The 21,136-nt window shown below is 41.6% G+C and overlaps 2 protein-coding genes across 7 annotated transcripts in view; both read right to left on the bottom strand.

Moving 5' to 3' along the window:
• MRPS28 (mitochondrial ribosomal protein S28) overlaps positions 1–3,362 on the bottom strand; it is a 79,721-nt gene extending 76,359 nt beyond the window's left edge. For both annotated transcript variants that reach the window (XM_027689247.1, XM_027689326.1), the window contains exon 1: positions 3,177–3,362. In XM_027689247.1, coding sequence (XP_027545048.1) covers positions 3,177–3,350 — 174 coding nt within the window. In that variant the 5' untranslated portion in view covers positions 3,351–3,362. The remainder of the gene's footprint in view (positions 1–3,176) is intronic.
• Positions 3,363–4,780: 1,418 nt separating this feature from the next.
• TPD52 (tumor protein D52) overlaps positions 4,781–21,136 on the bottom strand; it is a 41,739-nt gene continuing 25,383 nt past the window's right edge. For 3 of the 5 annotated variants that reach the window (XM_027689055.1, XM_027689130.1, XM_027688799.1), the window contains exons 2-8: positions 17,416–17,531; positions 15,352–15,500; positions 14,394–14,495; positions 13,324–13,350; positions 8,699–8,740; positions 7,259–7,307; positions 4,781–6,262 (exon numbers count right to left, since the gene is read on the bottom strand). In XM_027689055.1, coding sequence (XP_027544856.1) covers positions 6,146–6,262; positions 7,259–7,307; positions 8,699–8,740; positions 13,324–13,350; positions 14,394–14,495; positions 15,352–15,500; positions 17,416–17,531 — 602 coding nt within the window. In that variant the 3' untranslated portion in view covers positions 4,781–6,145. The remainder of the gene's footprint in view (positions 6,263–7,258; positions 7,308–8,698; positions 8,741–13,323; positions 13,351–14,393; positions 14,496–15,351; positions 15,501–17,415; positions 17,532–21,136) is intronic. The other 2 variants (XM_027688878.1, XM_027688960.1) reach the window with 2 other exon arrangements.

Here is a 21,136-nt window from a genome sequence, read left to right as displayed (position 1 = left end):
TTACCAACACAGCAAGACACTACCAGGCAACTCTGAAGCAAGGTCACACATTGCTGCTGTGCCCAAAAAACTTAAGAGTTTTAAGAAAAATATCATCACACTTTTTGAATCATCTGAAGACATGCCCATTTATCAAGTTTACTTATATCTGCCTAAAATAAGCCACTGTTCCACAAACGAAAGAAAAACAGCTGGCAGAGGAAATCTGTACAGAAACATTATCAAGCTTCTCCCCAAAAGAACAAGAAACATTAAGGACCCAAACAGCACCTCTGGCTCTTACTGGGTGAAGCACAGCAAAAGCCAGGCAGCGCTTTGGGCCTATTGATTTGCCAGCTGAGGTAAGGAATGTTGTGGCTCAGGTAAGGGATAAGCAAGACCACACTCCTCCAGCTTGAAAGAGCAGATCCTGCTGATGCAGGGCACCCCAGAAAGGGGATGCAGCTACAGCCACTACACCCTCTTCTGAGGGGAGCCCCAGTAGCACTGGGGTTGCTCTCAGCTATGGGAAAGTTTATTTACCAAATAACAAGCTTCATAGCAATCAAAAATCAGTTAAAAGTGGTGAAAATGTGATTTCAAGGAAACCACACAAAATGAACAGATTATTCTGAAAGTCAGATCCCTTTCATTTTCCTCATTCCAATATGCCACTTTCCTCTGCTACTTCATTCTCACCAAAATTCACTCCCTCTTGTGCACACTCTTCAAAGAGCAAACAGTGAATAACCATCAATGACACCCAGGCTCACAGAGAACTAACTGGGCTAAGAACAGCATGAAAGCAGAGTCATGATAGTCTTCATCTCCTTGTTCTGCTTTGAACATCACTGGGACACTGCAAAGCAAGTTACTTTTCTTCCTCTGGTTCGAGTGAAAAAGTCGTTCAGCAAAGTGAAATTCAGAGCTGTAGTCCAGATACTCATTTTTCATGCCTAGTTTGATTTCTAGGATTGCATTATTTTATATTTGTACATGTAATTTCACTTGGAAATGATGCTGTGAATACTATGTAACATCTGAGTTAGTTAAGAACCTTCAAAGGCTTGATGACTATTTATTTGTAGACAGAAGAAGAAAAAATGTTTCCAGCTTCTTACTTTAACAGAAAAATAAAAAAGGGGGGAAAATCAACTTCCCAAATACCTACGGTAGGGATCTCAAATCCCTAAGGTAGCATTCAGTATCTCCTACAGCTAGATCAAGTGATTCCCTTCCTAAATTCTTCCGTGGACATCCCCCTGGACACCACCTGAGCCAGCATCCTGGGTTAGGCAAACCTTTGATCTTTGCACAGCCAGCTTTGACAGTGTGGATTCTCAATGGAAAACAGAATATTACAGATTGTGCAGTAATCTGGGATATCAGGTCTTGGATTCACTGACAGGTATTTCCAGTTCTACATGCCCACTACCACACCAGTCCTGCAATAATAATTCACAGCATTAATCTCCATATCCTACTGGGCACACTCCAAGTAATCCCTCTGGTGTGGGCAAACAGAACTGAAAAAAGTTACAAAAAGATGACTGTCAAGCATAAAGAGCAGCATAAAATCACTTCCACCTGAAGAATAATCAGAGGTCAGGCCTTTTCAGCCTGGAAGAGATTTTTTGTGATACGTCAGTACACACACAGCTTTTTCATGTTTCGCTACATGTCTACTAACAGGCACAGTCACAATGTGCAAAGAAAATCAGCATGACAAAACTCCCTGCACTGCTAGAGAAAGTGATGGTTATTCACAAATCTTTAAATTCATTTTACCACTCACTCTCTCCCAAGTTCCAACCGCTCACATTCTCATACCCACAGACCCACAACAAGCATTTGGAGAAATACCACTTGGATACAACACTGAGGATGAAGGTTGCCAGCTATCAAGGCCTCACCGCACCTCCAAGATTGATCCTGTTTGGCAATGGTGAATAAGTTTTGGACAAATGTTTTACACCTTTCAGGACTCAACAGTTGTTTAGAGGGTGGTCCTTTGCTCCAGTGTTTTACTTAGTGCAGACTCAAAACATAGCAGACCTACAGCTCACTATCCCTCCATGACTGTTTTCATGGTGGAGGAACAGGAAAACAAATGGCACATAAGATATGGGACACAGGCATGTTGCCCTCCTCCTGTAGTTCAGGAGCAGGGTCTGCTCTTGATGAATCATTTGTGCTCCTGCTTATCAGTGCAGGCCTTGTCAAGGCCATCATCTTCAGTTTCACTCCTGAGAACAGCTTCCTGGAGAACTGTGGTTTTCCACATTATTATACAGCATCCTTTCAACCCCTGTCCTCCTGTTTCTTTTGCTGCTTTCACACATATGCAATTCTGCAGGTGTTTCACTCATGTGAGTCTTTATATTTCCACTACAAGTCTCAGGAGCACTGCCCTAACAGGTCTTTGATCTGACCCACTACAGTCAATTAAAGATTTTCCACATCCTCCCTGCCAGCCTGTAAAAGCCATAATACAGCTTTGCCCACGGAGCTGTTACCTTGCATTCTATACAACCAAAACTACTTGCTCACTTTCTACATTAGATCTTTGCAGGAGCGTGTTAAAAAGAAATATGAGCTGTCCATGTTTCTCTGCAGGCTATTTACTACCCAGGGTGAAGCAGTGAAAAGAGAATCACAGAATTGTTAGGGCTGGAAAGGACCTCTGGAGATCATCTAGTCCAAACCCCCAACAAGGCAGGGTCACCTAGAGCAGGTTACATGGAAACCTGTCCAGGTGGGTTTTGAATGTCTCCAGAGAGGGAGGCTCCATGACTTTCCTGGGCAGCCTGTTCCAGTGCTCTGACACCCTCAATGTAAAGTTCTTCCTCATCTTGAGGTGAAACATTTTGTGGTTCAGTTTATGGCCATTGCTCCTCGTCCTATCTCTGGGCACCGCTGAATAGAGTCTGGTCCCATTCTCTCGGCAGCCGTCTTTGAGATATTTATATGTATTGACGGAATCCCCTCAGTCTACTCTTCTCCAGACTAAACATGCCCAGCTCCCGCAGTCTCTCCTCATAAGAGATGCTCCAAACCCCTCACCAGCTTTGTGGCTCTCCACAGCTCCTTGTCTTCCTTGAACTGTGGAGACCAAAACTGAACACACTGCTCCACATGTGGCCTCACCAGGGCCGAGTAGAGGACGCTGCCTCGGCCCGACCGCGCCGCGCCCTCACCTGCTGGGGGCCAGAGCCCGCCGTGCCGCTGCCGGGGCGCTGCTCCGTGCGCTGCGGGGAGGTCCCTGCGGCGCCCGGCGCGGCTCCACTGACCCTGCGGACCGGGGGCAGCGCCGCCCGACACGGCCGAGCCCCAACCCGGACCGCGAGCCGCGACCAGCCCCGCGCCGCCATCGCTGCCGGGGGCGGGGCCACCACCCCAGCGCAGGCGCGGCGCGAGGGGCTGAGGCGGGCAGCGCCATGTTGGGTGAGGGACCCGGGCGCCGCGCTGCGTAGAGGGAGCAGCGGCGGGACGGGAGGACAAGGCCAGGAACTGAGCCAGGAGAGGTTGGGGATGGATACCGGGGCGAATTTCTTCACGAAAAGGGTGGCTAGACATGAGAACTGGCTGTCCAGGGAGATGGTGGAGTCACTGTCTCTGGAGATGTTTAAGGAATATTGGACGTGGCACCTCACGGAATCACAGAATATGCCAAGTTGGAAGGGACCCACAAGGATCATAGAGTTCAACTCCTGGCCCTGCACAGGACCAACCCCAACAGTCACACCATGTGCCTGAGAGTACCGTCCAAACGCTTCTTGAAGTCTGTCAGGCTTGGTGCTGTGACCACTTCACTGGGGAGCCTGTTCCAGTGCCCAACCACCCTCTGGGGGAAGAACCTTCTCCTCACATCCAACCTAAACCTCCCCTGACATCACCTCAGGCCATTCCCTTGGGTGCCCCACTTGGTGCCATGGTCTGATTGACTTGGTGGTGATCTCAAGAGGTCTTTTCCCTCCTCACTGATTCTGTGATTAACACACCAGCCCTGAAGGCAAAGCTTCGGTGGCCAAGTGACCCCAAGGCCACCTGCACTCAGGGCAGGGAGAGTGTGGGCAGAGGAAGACACAGTTGAAGCTCATGTGAGGCTGCAGCTGCAAAGCTTCAGTGTAATACTGTATTACAGTAAAATCATCCTGCCATTTGGTCATTAAAAAAACCACCTTCCTTCAGAACACAGAGCGCTCAACTCTGGAGTAGATGACCCTTCTCTTCCTCAGATAAATAAATAAAAACCTCATACAAAAAGGATCATGTTCCAGAAGGACCTGCTCTATATGGTACTGACCTGACAGAGGAAGAGCAACACTCTCTCTGTACCACTCAATTCTCCTTTCCTTTGCTAAGGTGCAGCTGTCAAAGGCTGAGGGTACATCTCAACCCATTTTCTGAACTTCACAATGTAATCAGGGCAGTTTAATGCAGTGGCAGAGGATGGGAACAGGCTGCCCGGGGAGGTAATGGATTCTCCCTCCCTGGAGACATTTAAAACCTGCCTGGACACTTGTGTAACCTGCGTAACATAAGTGACCCTGCCTTGGCAGGGGGGTTGGACCTCCAGAGGTCCCTTTCAACTCTAACAAGTCTGTGATGCTGTAATTTTATGTAAGCCACTAGAAGGCAATCTAACCTTAGTCTTCTCTAGAAATGCCAAGCTCAGCCATGCAGATTACCTCCCAGTACAGTAGTATATATCAGCACTGAAACCAGACTTCGAGGACTGCTTCAATTAGAAAGAAAACTTACTTATTTACGTTATCCTCCATATTCACGGGACAATACATTCCTCACATACAGGTTTTTATTAAGCTTCTCACATGTGATTAAGCATATATTCTACATCTCACATGCTAGCAAGGTTGTCAGGAGCCAACTTTTTTCCCTCCAGACATCTGCGGTGGTTGAAGTTTCATGGATTTCACACAAAATGTTGCAAAACTTGTTTCCAGTTCTAAGCGCAGTGATAAAAGTTCTAACCATACCGATACCATGTGCCAGAAACATACAAAACACAAGAAATTTGAGGAGTACAGCAGATTAAACAACATGTAGGAGGACAGATCTTGTAAGAGAGCTATGCTGAACAATGACATTGTACACCTCTCAAAACAGATTTCTGGGGTCATGAACAGGGACAGTGGTGCTGCTAGAGGTACAGGCCTTCAACACATAAAAACAGTAAGACAGTGTAGCAGATGTTTTCAAGGCTCAGCCTACAAGGGAAGCAATGCTAGAGTTTAGGAGCAATGCTCTTGATGCCTAAAAAAGAACCACTTCTGTGCTCAGGCTTATTCTTGCAGTCCATGCTTTGTTAGTATGAATGTGACACCACCACATGTGAGTGAAGATGAATCTATTCACAACTGGTCAAACCTTCAGAAGTGTGTTACCAAACCACACTGACATCCTGTGCAAAAAAACAAGACTGAAAATGTTATGGGGACTGAACCAAAACAGCACTATGAGGCATCTTGCTTCCAGTGCATTGGTCAGAAGATTCCTACATGGACGATGCACAGATAAATGGGTAAATCTTAGATGTTCTGTGTTACCCATCCACATCTGCTGTATGAGGAACATGCTCATAAGACAGTACATTCCTACCCATGTGTGATCCTGCTATAACTTGTGTAAAGCCTGCTGAAATGGAAGTCCTTTCTTTAGATAGCAGTGATCCTTCCTCCTAGTCCAGTGTCCCTTGCAGGCAACACTCAACTGAAATAATCACAAGGGAGAGAAGTAACAAGCTTCAGTTTGGCAGCAGCAGTAGATTCATAATGATTAAGTTGAGCAGTAGTTACAGATTGAAAAGAAATTATGTATCCACAGTATCTGTACAATATAATTAACTTCTCAAAAGAGTTGGTTTTTTCATTGCTATATTTTAAAGGTTGCCTTTAAATTACAGGTAAGTCCTTTAAATGCTTGAAAGGCATAAAAATTCCCCTTCCCACACAAAACCCCAAACAATGTATTTTAGTTTCAAAAATATTTTGAACCCACAAACAAGCTTGGTATCAGTTAATCTGGTAAAATAACTACGTGCTACATAAAAGCACATCTGGTGGAAAGAGCGCAGAGAATGTTACAAGTGTGCTTGGTTTTTGCTTGCAGCATCTGGCAGTGGGTAGCAGGACAGGCAGGAATTTCAGTGGGTCTCCTCCTCTGTCTGTTCTGCAATAGTTTCTGTGGCACTGGCATTGGCAGCAGAGTTGAGAACTTCTCCAAAGTCTCCCCCAGCAGGTTTGCTTCCTCCAACTTTCGACTAGATAGAGAGAGCCCCAACATAAAGTAGTAGTTACTTGGCATGCCAGACATGCTTAACTGTACAAAACCAGTACCTCGCATTAGTAAGGTTAGTAACTCTCTTCAGCACAGCAGCTTTTCCAGGACTGAGCAACCTCCACAATACTCTGAATAAAAGTCTTCACATATCCAGCAGGAAATACCAGCAAATTAACACAGCAGTCTTCCTTTGTCTTTGAGATACACAAAGCAGCCCTTATACACAAGGCTGATTTCAGAGTCCAAAGGTTCACATACTCTCAAGTTACAAATAGATACAGACATGCAGCCTTTCGAGCCATTTAGGCTTTAAGAGATTCAGAGTTAAAACTTGCTTCTGTATTGCTCAAGAAAGAACTTTGAGCAGTTTTGTGTCTCAACAGTAATTCCTGAGATCTTTATGCAGCAGAGCAACTATCTTACTTTCTCCAGGTAACATGTTAATGACAGTTAGTTGCAAGGGAATGCATAGTTCCCCATGCTTATCACTTGCATGCTTCTCATCCAACCCATGTGTGTGCCCATGAGAACAGTCAAACCTGGTTCCAGTTACATGTATTAGTTATTTTGAAAGTGAGCTTTTACCCAGAAAAGCTATTAATGGTTGTTTCTGGAACTTGAGGCTTTTGTGAGTACATTTTAAATTAAGATTCAAAGGCCTTTTGTCTTTTATGCCAGAAATGAGAGAAGCTTCCCAAGCTATTCTCCTGCATGGGATACTAGTGCCTAGAAAGGCACGAAATAAAAGCCTAGACCATTGTGGATACCTAATACTAGGTATGTTATACTAGCTGTTTGTGCAGGTTAGCTGGCTGTTAGTTCTTCCAGTTAGAAGTATCCTCCTGTAAGAGGTGCAGGAAGTCCATTTTTTCATTCGCAAATCATTAGGCAGAGAAATCATTTCCACTTAAACTACTTCAGTCTTTTCTCCACATCCACAGCTCCACAATCACCAAGGTGTTTTAGTAATGCTTACCTTTAAGTTCTCAACTTTTTCCTCAAAGGACTTGAAAGTAGGAGAATTTCTAGGAAAATAAAAAAAGGAACCACACAATTTGAACCATATCTGGTTAGTCTCTAAATATCAGAAAACAAGCAGACAGTTGCTTTTTCCCAAAGGGAACAGAGATTTGTTTGTTTGTGGCTCTTTCCTTGTTTTAAGGGTAGCCTAGAAATAGTTTACCTCTGAATTTCCCCAAGTACTACAAAACTAAAATTAAAACATACTCAAGTTGAAGGCTCACTTTTATCTTTGGCAACTGACGCTGTCAGGCTCAGCAACAGGATTCTTCATATCAACATGGAAGGGAGAACTAGTAAGTATTTTAGATTTAGTTCATTATTACCAGTGATTTCAAACAGGTTTCTGGCTTAAAGGATTTCTTCAGAAAAGTTTAGTCATCACTTCTGGTTAGCCTAGTACATTACTGCTGAAGCAAGCTCAGCAGAGTTTTTCCACTTTTTATAGGAAAACTAGTTCAGTTTAATTGGCTTCATGTTAAATTAATAAAACATGGTTCACAGTGGCATTTTCTTCTAACATGTTAAATTTAAGGGAGACTCCCCCTTGTCTTTAAGTGCCAGAGGCAGCTGTAATTACAAATGGTAAGTTTTGTATATGAAGAGCAGGACAGCTTAGGATTTCCAATGCTGAGGGCCAGTGTATTATCCATTAGGGTCAGAAGAGTGGCTTAATGCTCCAACTAGCTGTCACTGCCATGTGCAAATTTGTGCAGCAGCTTGTACACTTTTTCTGCGTTTATGCAGGATGGAAATTGCTTGCCTTCAGTGCCCCAGGACTGTGGGTTCATAACAGACACAAAAATTCATTATATAAATATTAAAGACAAGGGTGTTTTTCAAAAGAAATCTGAAGCTTCCCTTCTCCCTTTGCTTGGTATTTGTGTAGGTCACCCACACTTAGCAGCACTCTCTCACTTGGGAAAGCATAAAGTGACACATATATCAAACCAGACTCTCAGGAGATAGAGGGACACAGTGCCAAGCAAGGGGAGAGAAAAGGCAAGCACCCCAAGTCACCAAGAGACTTTTTGTGAAACCACAGTATTTTTTTTACTCACTTTCATTGTTCAAAAACATATGCCAAGCTATTGCCTTTTAAACTAGCAATCACTTAGTAGCATTACATTTATAATGTAATTTTTCAGGGAAAAGTTGTTATAGTTTTCCTAAACAGCGGGGAATTGCACTTGGTCACATTCCATATGTTGACAGCCACCACCAATAAACAGAAATAAAACAAACTTTATCCTATGTTAGTACAGGAAATCCATTACAAAGCTGGGTGGATTTTTTGGTTTTGTTTTAAACCTATGTTAGCTGATTTAAGTTAGATTTTACTTGATTCTACACATGAAAATAAATAAACACGACAGGTGGATTATACATACATTACCTCATAATAGGCATACTAATTGAATGTTGTATGGAGCGTATACTAAGTGCCAGCATTAAGAAAAGAGAAAGCAAGAAATTAGTTTAAGTATTACATGGAGAAGAAATTGGCTTAGAGAGCTGACTTCTGGATACTATCTTTGGTAAACAGCCAAACAGTCTTACACAGTCCTATACAGTAACTGCTTGGGTTTGCTTTTTTAGATTGCTTAGCCATGCACACACACAAGTACGTCAGAGCAAAAGCTGCAACAACCTTTTTCCCTTTTAGAGAGATTCAAGTGTCATGCTTGTTAGTACTTATTCTGCTTAGCTGCAACAGTCTGTCTACTCATTAAGTTTCTCAAGCAATGAGAGTCAATGAGAGTCATGCTGCATTTACAGTCTGGATGATATCAAGTAGAAAGTGAACACTCGAGTCTTATCAATCAACTCACCTTCCTACCGAAAAGAATTATCCCTACATTCAGAAGGCCTGCATTTCAATTCAGCGTAAGATTTCCACACTCATCAATACAAATTATCTACTCGTCAATATACATTATCTAGCAAGAGCAGTCACATCAATCTGTATTCAAGGTCAAATTTATGCTGGGGGCAGGGAGAAAGTCCTAGTTCTGTGTTCTGAAATTCATGCAGGATTTCTGTAACCAGCCAGTGTTGCTATACAGTTACTGTTTGTTTACACATACTCATAGAAGGTGACTGGATATAGATTAAGGAGCTCCCAAATAACCTCAAGACCACCTAGAATCCAATTTAGTTCCATCTAGAAAATCCCTGTTTACTGTTGATACAAACAAGTCTTATATGTTAAATGTTTCTTATCAAATACCACAATAGTAACTTAAAATTATTAAAACTGATGATCACAGATGTTCATAACTATATTTGGAATGTCGAATTTTGTCTGGGCTTTACGATGTCTTTCAAGAGAATAATTTCCAGGTAATTGCTGAGGGAGAAGGAGAGGGAAGGGAAATAACTCTCTCATATGATGTACCTCTAAACTTTCAATTAGTATCTCAGCACAGTGAAAGATACATTCACAGAAGCAAAAAAGTTGTATGTTCATTGCCGAACGAGTTTTAAGAGATTCTTTCTGGAGGCTCATCAGTAAAATACAGTGATACAGGAAAACTACACAAGTGAAAAGTTCCCTTAAAGTTGGGATCCCTTAGGGCAGATGCACAACCATAGATTGATTTGTACATACAGTGCACTGGGAATCAGATACACAAAGGCCAGATGCTTCCCTGACACACATCAGTAACGCACGGCCACGTTTCATCCATTTTCCCAACCCCATTTCTGCTGTGTTTCATCTTATGCAAGGACTGACTTCCACAGGCTTTTCCAGAACACAAAGAAGCTGATTGTCTTCTGGATTGTAATTTATATTCCTCACTGAGATGTGGACTACTACAAGTTCTGGCCTTGCTACGTGACAGGCATTATTGCAGAACTACGCTGACACTAACTAGTTCCAGTCATGCTCAGCCACTTCCCCTCAACCTGCAAGAAGCTTAAGGCTAAAGAGGGTGAAATACATGTATTTACAACCTGTAGAACTGCTCACACTGAAAAACAACAACCTATAGTGTAGTGCAGATCTTTTAACAGGTTCTACAGAAGTTTAATTTAATATCAGAGATCATTTAATAGAAGAACTATTCATACATTCATGAAGGATTTACTTGCTGTTGTACTACACACTTACACATACACTCAGTATCCGTTTTGTATGACATCATAAGATAGTTTTATCACAACGATCTGGTTTGCAAGAGAACTGGATTAGATAAATGCAGTTGATCTTTTTTTTAACATCATCTGTTCTTCAAGTAGTGCAAAGAAGCACAATTAAGCCTTGAAAGGCTTTCTAAAGAAGAGAACCTGTATTTTTTCCCCAAATGACAGAATTCCATGACAAAGCACTCACTCAACTAGACCAAGTTGGGCAGTCTGAAAAAGAGAAACCCTTTTTACAATGCTCACAAGCAAATTCCTCGTTTAAAAAAACAATTAATAAAAAAGACACAGTTAAGTTGCTCTCCAGTCTTCCACGTATTTTGTATTACATTAAAAGCTTTCTTATCCTTTACATGATTATTTTATAAAGCTACTACATTGCCTCACATTTTGAAAAGGCACAAGGACCTATGCCAGAGTCCCTACCTAGAAACATGGTCTGAGAAGTGCATACACACTAGCTATTTAGTTTTGTTAGTAGTTAAGTTTCCAGCTGATAAATGATGATATTTAGGAATCCATGATCATATATCAGACTTTCAAAGCAAGCAAAGAAAGTTATTCTGCAATCTCAGAACAAGGCAAAGATGGACTTCTGCTCCATAATACAGATACAGTACAGGAGGAGCCACATGCAAAGTCATGATTGCTCAGAAGTTTGAAGAGCACTACATCTTGGTACCATTGCTGTTTTGCAAGTAATACTGATGTTGCTTACACAAGGAAGGTTAGTTCATCACAAACTTCAAGACATTCTTATAAAGGAGAATAAAGGTATTAAGAGAAACCTAAGAAGGAACAAAGTTCATGTCAGCATAACAAAGAGCAGAGTAAACAAGCGAAAAAAGGAAGCAATAACACACTGACATTGCATTACCAGTCCTCCCTTCCCCTCCATTTCTGTACTTTCTAAGTTCACAGCTCCACCATCTGCCTCACTCCCTTTTCTAACTCCCTACAAAAATCACTTTGCAGTGCAAGAATGAAGACCTGCATGTGATGTTTGCTGCATGGAACACGTACAAATAGTCCAACACAGAAGAAATCACACCATTAAAGCTGAGAAGTCCCTCAACTAAAACAATACAAGGAAAGCGTAGCCACGATGAAGCTGCTACTTAAGAGTTTAAGAATAAAAACGCATTTGCATATTCAGTATTAGTTCAAACAAGTATCAGGCCCATCAATTCTTATTTCCAGGAAAGAATTTAGGCAGCTAAAATTTTCTGAAGTTCAGACTTGCGTAGTCTTAAAAGTAGACACAACTTGAGTAGTCACATAACCCTGGGACCTGAATTCACTAGCTGAATCCCAGATGAATTTAGTTCTCATGAAAAAAAAAACTCAAAGGTTTTTAGTCTCTTGCTCAAGTGCAACTAAGATCTTGAACAGCACTAATTTTTCACAATTTTGTTTTATTTTTTAAACCTTACTGCTCCTGAATTTATAACAAATCATCAAATCATGGCTAGGCTTCGCAAATGAAGATTTGGGAAGGGCACTACCCACGTTTGTTGCAAGCGCATTGGTGGCTAAAAAGGCCAATATGAGATAGACACGTCCAGTTGCAAAAGGCACAGCAGAAAGACTCCTTAGGAGGTAGAGTCTGCAAGGCACGATTCTTTCTGCGTTGTCTTTTCTCCTCAAGAGTGATCCTACAGGCTTTCTCAAAGGATCTATAACAATACCTTGAATTTTCATTGCTGTGATCCTCCCCAAGAAGCACACCAATGCTGTGGACTCCTCTGGCACTGTTACATTCCCTCCCAGTGGCCCAGTTTCTGATAAGGAGTACTCAACACCCACATAGCTACTAACTAGAGTAATTAGGACACTCTTCTTTTGATGTATTAAATTCCTGAAGACAGAGTCTGTGCTTGTCCTTGTCCAGTGCAATAGTCTAATACTAATAGGAGAACACCATAGCCTTAAGGAAGGTGAATGAACCCTGTAAAGTGAGGAGCTGAGCTCTGCATCCCAAAGGTACAGAGACATCTTCCAGGCTCCCATTACCTCACTGATGCTAAAGGGGACATATTTCAGACCAGCTGCTCTTCTCATACCTGAGCAAATTGAGCTCACTTCAGAGAGCATCCTGTGCCGCCACCCATCTCCTCCCTGGGGGATATAGCTCCTAGTTAGTATTCTAGGAGCCAAATCCCTAGTCTTTATAGAGATCCTGGTGCTGTCTTTAGCTACTTAGTGGAAGAGTACAGAAAAGATGAAGCTAGACTCAGGCACGCATAGACACGATGAAAGGCAATGGACACAAGTTGCTACACAGGAATTTTAACTACTGAAAACATTGAATATTTGCTTAGACTAAGCAGATAAAAGGCAATGCAGACAAGGTAACTAAAACACTGGTGCTGCTAAAGTAATTAACTCAAGGACTGTTCACTGGACAAACTGTGAACAGGAAATGTATAAGCTAGTTTACATTTTGATTCCAGTAATTTTGTTAGAGTCACAATGCTAAACAGCTATTGTAATAGACACAAAAAGGGGGAAATTTCTACAGCACAAACATGGTACAGACAAAGAAGGAGGAATCCTGCATGCCATTGACCTCAATACCATATTCTGTCTCTTCACAATAAAACCTTGTAGAATCATTTTAGCAGGTTCCTTTCTTACAAGGAAGAGAGACTAATTGATTATGAAATATACTCAAGATTTTATGTTCTGGGGTAGTTACCAGGTGAACATGAAGAAATATCTTCCCTGATGTTAAAAGAGCTTCAGTTTTACATTAACTAACACTGAACAAAAGAAGAAATTACCTTCTACAGACAAAATTTTTAATTAAAGATTTTAATGGAGACAGTCTGACTACATGCTTAGTTTCAGAAACAATTCTTGTGCCCACCTTACCTAAAGGAATGTGAAAATGCCTGTAGTCTGCACAATGCCAGAGTAAGCATTAAAGAAAGAAAGGAAGTTCTGATAAATCTGAAGAAAAATATGTAACGGTGTAGCTGCACCTCAAAGTGTTTTCTCACTAGACTTCAAAAAGCAAGAGGTTAATGGCAGCACTTTAAAACAGATAGCTGATTTTATTACACTGCTTCCAATGCAGCAATATTCTGTTAGAATGTGTGAATTTTTATTTGCCCAATAATTGAAAAATAAGTTTAACCCATTATTCACAACAAATTACATTCAAAGATGAATAATTGTCTATGCTCCAGTAGTAAAAATTACATAATCAAAGAATTGTAAGCTAAGCATCTGACTGTAGTGCATCCAGCAGGAGTTTTGCATGCAACTCACAACAGTGCTAAAAATGACCACAAGACTTACCTAGTGTGCATGAAGGGCTGTCATTTGTGTCCTTTGACACAAAGTCAAAATATGTTGTATGCCAACAATAGTTAAGAATTTAAAAGTGCTAATAATCTCTTAAAAATGTAATAAAATCAAGCCACTTCTATGAGGCAGAATAGCTTACAAAAAAATAAAACACATCTGGAAGGAATACACATACAAGACAAAACAAAAAAACCCAACAAACAAAACAAAACACCCAAACAACAAAAACAAACCGTCAAACCACAAACAGTTAAAGATATTAGTTGTCTAAATATAGCATTCCACAAGCTGAGAAAGTCAGAGAAGAGCAATGACAGTGCTATGTGCATCAGAGGCAGGTAGAGAGACTGCCACCTGCAATCACACCAGAAAAGTAAGAGCAGTAGTGGAGGTTGTAGGATACGTTGTTTCTCTCGCATATATAAAGTACACACCACAGAACTCTTCTGCATCAGTGAGGACGTACAAGCAGATTTTGCAGCAAGTCTCTTAGCTCTCCTAAAACAGATGCTGAGGGCTCTTGATAGATTAACTTCTAGAAGTACTAGGTATGTTAACAGCAAAAATTTATTTCAGTGATTACCTGCTTAAATAAAAATTGCAACTACTTGCAAAAAGCTAAAGAAACCTACCTGACATCTTCAAACTTCTTGGTTATGACTGAACCAACAGAAGAAAAAGCAGCAGAAGCCTTCTGACCAGCCTGAGACAGGGTTTCTGATGTTCTCTTATACCTGTGCTCAAACAAAATTTAGGTTTTAGTTATTTTAATAGAACACATAAGGAATCTTTAAGTATATGTACATTTGTATCAAATGTAGAGGTATACTTCAGTTTTGGGGTCTAATGGACAACTACTTAAGAGATTGCGGTCCTTTCTAGCTACAGCATCTCTGCCACCACTGACTTGAGGATCACCAACATGAACCTACCAGAAAAGACGCTATCTGCTGTTGTAGGACTTGCCAAAAAATAAAATAAACTCACGCAAAAAAACACACCAACCAACAAAAAAAAACCCTCAAAAGAAAATAAGACTCAAGAAAACAACACTATGCACACACACTGAAAAAGGTCTAGTTTTTATGCCAAGTGTCTGAACTTTTGTACCAAGCAGTTCTGTCAATAAACCTCTCCATAAAAAGTTTGAGGTACATCCTGTTACATTCTGTGTAGTCATTAATTGCAGAAGGCAGCTCGCTCTAGACTTTAAGCTAACAGTTGTGTTTAGCAAGAACAGTAACTGTGATAGTGCACTCTTCCTGCATGAGCTCAGTTTACAACAATTTTTCAGGGTGGAAAAGAAGGGTATTCTGTTGGACTCAGGACAATGATGGTATCTCAGATCTGTCAAACAAAAAAAGTGTGTTAGCCTGCATTACAATCATTCTTCTTTCGCATGAGATATGACTAGTGCTGTCCTTCTTTAAAAAAATCTACATTGATTTATCCAGCTAAGTTTTAGTGCAACTTAACTTTGTCTTATCTACACTCGCCTCATTTCACAAGCACAAAGGGTTTAGACATGACACAAGAACTAAATAGTTTTCACCTCAACAGCCTACGCAATCATCATGAACTTGTACATACGCCGTGGTTGATGTAACATCTTGCCAGCTTTTGGTAATATTCTGCCTTAGTTCCTGTAGGGAGTTAATTCCCAGCTTTCTCTTGATCTCTGCTAGATGCTTCTCTTTGGCAGCTAGCACTTGTGAGAGCGTCTGGATTTCTTCTTCCACCTGTGACAGGAGAGTTGATGAGAAGTAAGTTAACAAGCAATATACCCAGCCATTTACCTAGTGGTTAGCATGCGGCACTCTCACCTCTGCGACCCAGGTTCGATTCCCCGGTCCCCCCGGCTGATGGAGCTCGTCAGCCCTGTGAGGCCATCCATCTATGAGAAGGTCACTCTAAACAAACCTACGTCCTGAGGACCTCACTGCCATTGTCCAAGCTTGCTTGGCCCCGGCAGATGAACCTCAGGATTAAAGGGTGGGCTCAGTTCAGCGCATGCTGTGTCTCACCTAAAAAATCCATTGCGCAGGCTGGAAAGGTAAAAGATCTTTCCCAAAATCTTCGTTCGCGAAGACTGGCCATTAAACCCAGCCATTTAAATATGTATTCTTTAAAACATCTATTAGACATAAGTACCAGGAGGGCTAACAGGTTTTTAACATTACCTCACAGTCATTTCTAAATACTAAAAGGGAAATCCAACATAGTCTACAACAAGAGCTAGTGAGAAAGTAATCTATCTGCAGCTAGCTGTTACTGGAATATGTACATTGGTAACTAAAAGACTGTATACTTAGAAATCATTACCTATGATATGTAAAGCTTGAAGATTAGTCAAACCTGGGACAATCGCCAAGCCTGTATTCTACTTCCACGTCAGAAGAGATACCAATGTGTGACCAGTGTCAGGAAGCTCAGAGCATGTCTGATCCATGCACAAGTTTTGTATCCTTGCTCAAACAGAAAGGTTCTTTTGCGGCTTAAGCCAGCAACTGAGACTGGATCCAGCCACAGGAGTGCCTTCCCCAGATCAGGGGTGGAAATGGTGGCAGACTGAGCAGTTAAAACCCACAGAAACACACAAGTACACAGCAGCTGCTCTGCAACTAGAAAACTATATTGTTCCCTCTTTACTCAGATGGTCACTTACACCTCTTCCAGAAGCATGATCAGATCATGACCAGGGACGTCAAAACAGTTTTACTATGCCATCCTGTGAGCTATATAGATGTGACAGAGGCACTAAGGCTGTGTGTACAAAAGCAGGGGCATACCTCCAACCCTACTTCCTCATCCAGACAGGATCACCTCACTTTAGAGTATCAGGCTGCCCACTCCTTTAAGCTCCTTTGAGGAAATACCAGCATCTTCAATGCACCTTTGTTTTTAGCATATCTGTCTGAAGTCCAGTGACACACCCCAGCAGGACCAGACTAACCTCACGATCTTTGGCATGAAATTATACTCAGGACTACCAAATACAAGACTGCATTAAATGTGCTTATTTCACAGCTAACCTTTGTTTGCCAACCTTAGGCTTAAGTCAACATCTTTTATTATGTCCTAAAGTCACACAGAGCTACTAGAAAAAAAAGACTGGCAGCCCAAAAAAGCTTGACTTTGACACCTTTTGAAATGCATGTCTCAGGCCTGAACACTTGACTATCTTTCAGAGTGCTACTTTAACCTGCTCTTAAAAAAATTCTGCCAGGTACAGGAAGAGTGGTTAGACATTAGCAAAACAGTGCCTATACAGCAAAGCATTCTTCATGAAAGAAACAGCTTTAATTACTCCACAACAGTTGAGACAATACTTGGATTTTGGCTCCTGACAACATTCTCTTTGACTGCTTACTTACCCACTTCTCACTTGAGGGAAATAAAGGGTTAGATATTTATGCATCTTGGTTTAAGATCTCTACACTCAGCACTTCCAGCTTAATTCCCCCTCGCTAGAACTGGCTGTTCTTTTCTCTTTGACACCTTCCCTTTCCCTCACCGCAATACAAAGGAGTGTCATACAGGGCTTTAGACACTCACAGAATAACTATGCAAAGCATTAACTGTATGTTCAAAGACAGCATTATCCCAGATTTTCATTCTCAAAATAAGTTTAAGAGCTATTTGCAAAAGAATTACCTTGGCAAGCTCTTTTCTTAGCTCGTCCTGTTCTTCTTCCGAGAGTGTTTCTGCCATACTGACTGTAGCAGCAGCATCCTCTCCAACCTCAGGTATAGAGTCACTTCTCAGCAGTCCTTGAGGTGGATAAAGCATTTAAAGTCAGATTACCACGTCTGTCAAACAGCAGCTAATGTTAGCATACAGCCCTTTTGTGCCAGGGAACAAAGAAAACTGATGAGAGGACACCAAAGTCATGCTCCTCAAGTGCTACTGCATACAGGAAACTAAAGGCATTTTACACTTCATTCTATCAAGCTGCATTGAAGCTCAATATAATTGCAACTGCTGCTGTAATAGGAGACTGGGAACACGTTGAGAACAACACATCCCACTACTCTCTGAGAGAAACCAAGGTGCAGAATCCTATGTCCCAACCAGTGTTTCCTACACAACCTCTGCCCAGGAGTCTGTGTGCACTCTGATCTCTCACTCATCTGGCACAGAAACTCTGGAAGCACAGGAGGTGCTCAAGGCCAATGTAGAGGCTCCCTCCCTTACCACTTTCTGGATCAGATTTAAAAATGAGCACACTGAGAGCAGCCTTGGCAACAAGCAAGGTTTGCAACAGTGGAGAAAAATATTGCACTGCAAGTACAAACTCTTCCTCTGTACCCTGTTCAACCTCTCTCATCCCCAGTAACTGGGACAACTGTGGCTAGAAAGTGGCAGATATCATGGAACAAGAAGTAAGCTGCTGATTTGCACCCGGACATTACGACAATTGAGAAGCCCAGAGATGGAGCAAATGGCTGTCACTTTAGACAAAGCAGTGGAGTGCTGAGAAGGGACTGAGGAGGATGTGCATCCACTCACACTGCTGTCTCTTCCCCTTCCAAATCCAGAAACCGAAACTCTGCCAAACTCCTATATAAAGTACAAATATCCCTATGGTTTTCCTTAATTTTGCTTTCACAGCTTCAGGGAAAGGAAGGATGATGATATTATTTGTATTATGATGGTGCATTCACTTGTAAAATTCCTTTATTCTTAGTCCTTAGTGCTTGCAGTAAGATCACTTTAAACACCTTTTAATGCAACAAACAAAATTTACAGCAAAAGATTTCCCATTTTGAATCTCTGTGGCTGACACTTTAACATAGAGTTTGCCAGAATTAAGGAATTCTGTTCTAATTGCAGAGAGACTCGTTTGTAGGGAGACTGCATGTTGGAATGGTTGTGGATTCCCAGAACTAATTCTCTATTCAAGAGGTAAAATAGCTTTAATGATAATAAAAAAAGAAATGAAATAAAAATCTTAAAATACAAGAGAAAAAAAATAGGATTGTTTATTAATAAGGAGAGAAGGTGAGTGTGTGTGTATGTACACATATACATGTATACATGTATATAAATATATAATTCATCTAAGTTGAGGACACATTAAGTAATGTTTCCTATTAATCACTATAGTAATTTAACCTACAAAATTCCATCCTCATTTCAGCAGTTTCTGGTGGCACTTCATACTATCATTTAGTCTGGGAATCCAGAAACTCACTAATTTTCGAAGAGATCACCCCTATGATTTTGCTGTGAGGTTTGATATCAAACAGCTACATCACAATCAATTGAAATGTCAGGGGAAAAAAAAATTCTGTGTGTCTGTAATTAGTTGTAAGTATTCTATGAAACATGCTACTAGCAGCTGTCGAGTCTAAGAAAAGCAGCAGCCTTGTTCTTGACCAAGTTACTGAACTCAAGTAAAGCTCAATTCCACAAATTCTACCAAAACAGTTATATTTTCTGCCTGTATTTGTGTCCAGAATACTTGTCCTCTAAAACCACACTGCTATATCGGCAGAACATTTGTAAATGCTGTTACCACAGAATACACTGAGGAGGAAGCAAAGAGAAAGAAGATGAAACCCCATTCTGCATTTATTCCTGAGATCTATGCCACATTTTCTCAGAGATTTACATGTGTCTTCTACACAAACATTGTGTAGGTCCTATGGGTTTCCCAAGACACTATTTTCTGGTAGAAATCCAGGGCAGAAAAAACTTGAAGTCTAATGCCCAAACCAAAGCACAGCACTGCAGCACCTGAAAAAAAGTATTATGGCTCATGTCACAAAACCAGATAATTTTTTGTTTATACATCAATATATTTCCTTTTCTTAACAATTAAGAATGCCACACCTTTTTGTCAACTTCCTATTTAACCTATTAATTACACATGCCTCTACTGAAAGTAAACTAACAATGCAAACTGCATTTTCCCTGGACACCCTCCAACCTCCCAGTATGTGCACCTACAACTCCTGACCTTGTTCTCATCTGCAGGCCCTTCAGGGACCACAGAGCTCGCTGTCACAAAAGTCATTTCTGAAAGTTTGCGAGTACCAAAGGCCATGCTGACTCCAAGAGCATTAGCACATCCAGCTGAAAGTCTGTTCAATCCGATTATGAAGAGTCATCTGGATTATATCACCAAAAATAGATCAAGTGAATCCACCAGTAGGAAAACATGCTGGATTGTCCCCCGCAGCAATAGCTTCTGCTTTGGGAATGTACCTTGTCTTTGGAAAACTAGTTTTTTAAGAAAGTTTGAGTTGCTTCTTGCCTACTACACTGAATTTAAGACACAATGCTAAGATGCAAGGGAATGATCTCTCCTTCCCTTCCCATTTCTAGATCTTTTAGGAAGACAGGAAGTCACTGCTCTTCTGAGTTCTTCATACCTCACCCTGCACATCTGACCAGGCCTTCTCTTTGCCTTCTGACCCCCTTCCATTTATTACTTTTTCTTGAGCTCCATATGAAGTATGCAAACACCTTCCCTTCAGTATTTATTCTGGCATTCCCCTCTCATCCCCTGACACTGTTCACCTCTCTGTTCACTTTACTCCCATTCCTCAGTTCAGTACTTGCAGGACACAGGGTTCATCCATGCATTGGGAAGTGCTAAACTGCCGCTGTCCGAAGAGGGGATGGGACACGAGGAAGAGTGCAAGTAGAATGCCCCATTCACGTGTGCACCCTGTCTTTTGTCAGCTCGGGCGGGGAAAGGGCCAGAACATAGGGCGGAGCATGAGACAGACAAGCAGGGGAACAAACCAAGATAGGGACATGGACAAAAGGGGGAGGAGGGGAGGAAGCAGGGAGCAGGCAGCAGGCAAACTCATGGCAAGCCTGGGCACGACCACTGTGTAGTGTGAATACAATGAAACCACATAATAACAGTAAAGTCCATATGATAACTGTAAGGTCCATATAATAAAGTCCTGCCAATTGCTGTATGCTTTTCTTCATGCCTGGGAACTGTTCCCATCCTGAATCTTGCTCCTTCACACTAAACCATCTGACCAAGGAGCAGTTGTCTACACAGGTAACAACCCACACACCTCCACAATGGTGTGGCTACAATCCAAATTTAACCCATAATCTAGGGCCGACTGCCAGCAAGATCCTGGCTTCGAGAAAGCTTGGTAAGGAAAGGTGCACAGCCCACCTTAGATCTTTTCATGGGGTGTGGGGCAAGAAACCAGCAGTCGGCCAACAGATGGAAATACTTCTCCTCAAACTATTATTAAGAGAGCATTTCTCACTTGTGGTCTTTTTCCACCAACAAAACTGTTGTTACTGTTACTTCATACTATTATGTATAATTGTTATTATAATCGTTTCCAACTTTTTACCCTTCCTTACGTTAATTCTCTTGCATCTTCATGCTGCAAAG

Source organism: Neopelma chrysocephalum, unplaced genomic scaffold (assembly GCF_003984885.1).
Source record: "Neopelma chrysocephalum unplaced genomic scaffold, ASM398488v2 Primary Assembly neopelma1_22, whole genome shotgun sequence".
Taxonomy (NCBI): Eukaryota; Metazoa; Chordata; class Aves; order Passeriformes; family Pipridae; genus Neopelma; species Neopelma chrysocephalum.
This window is presented reverse-complemented; position numbering and strand designations above follow the sequence as displayed.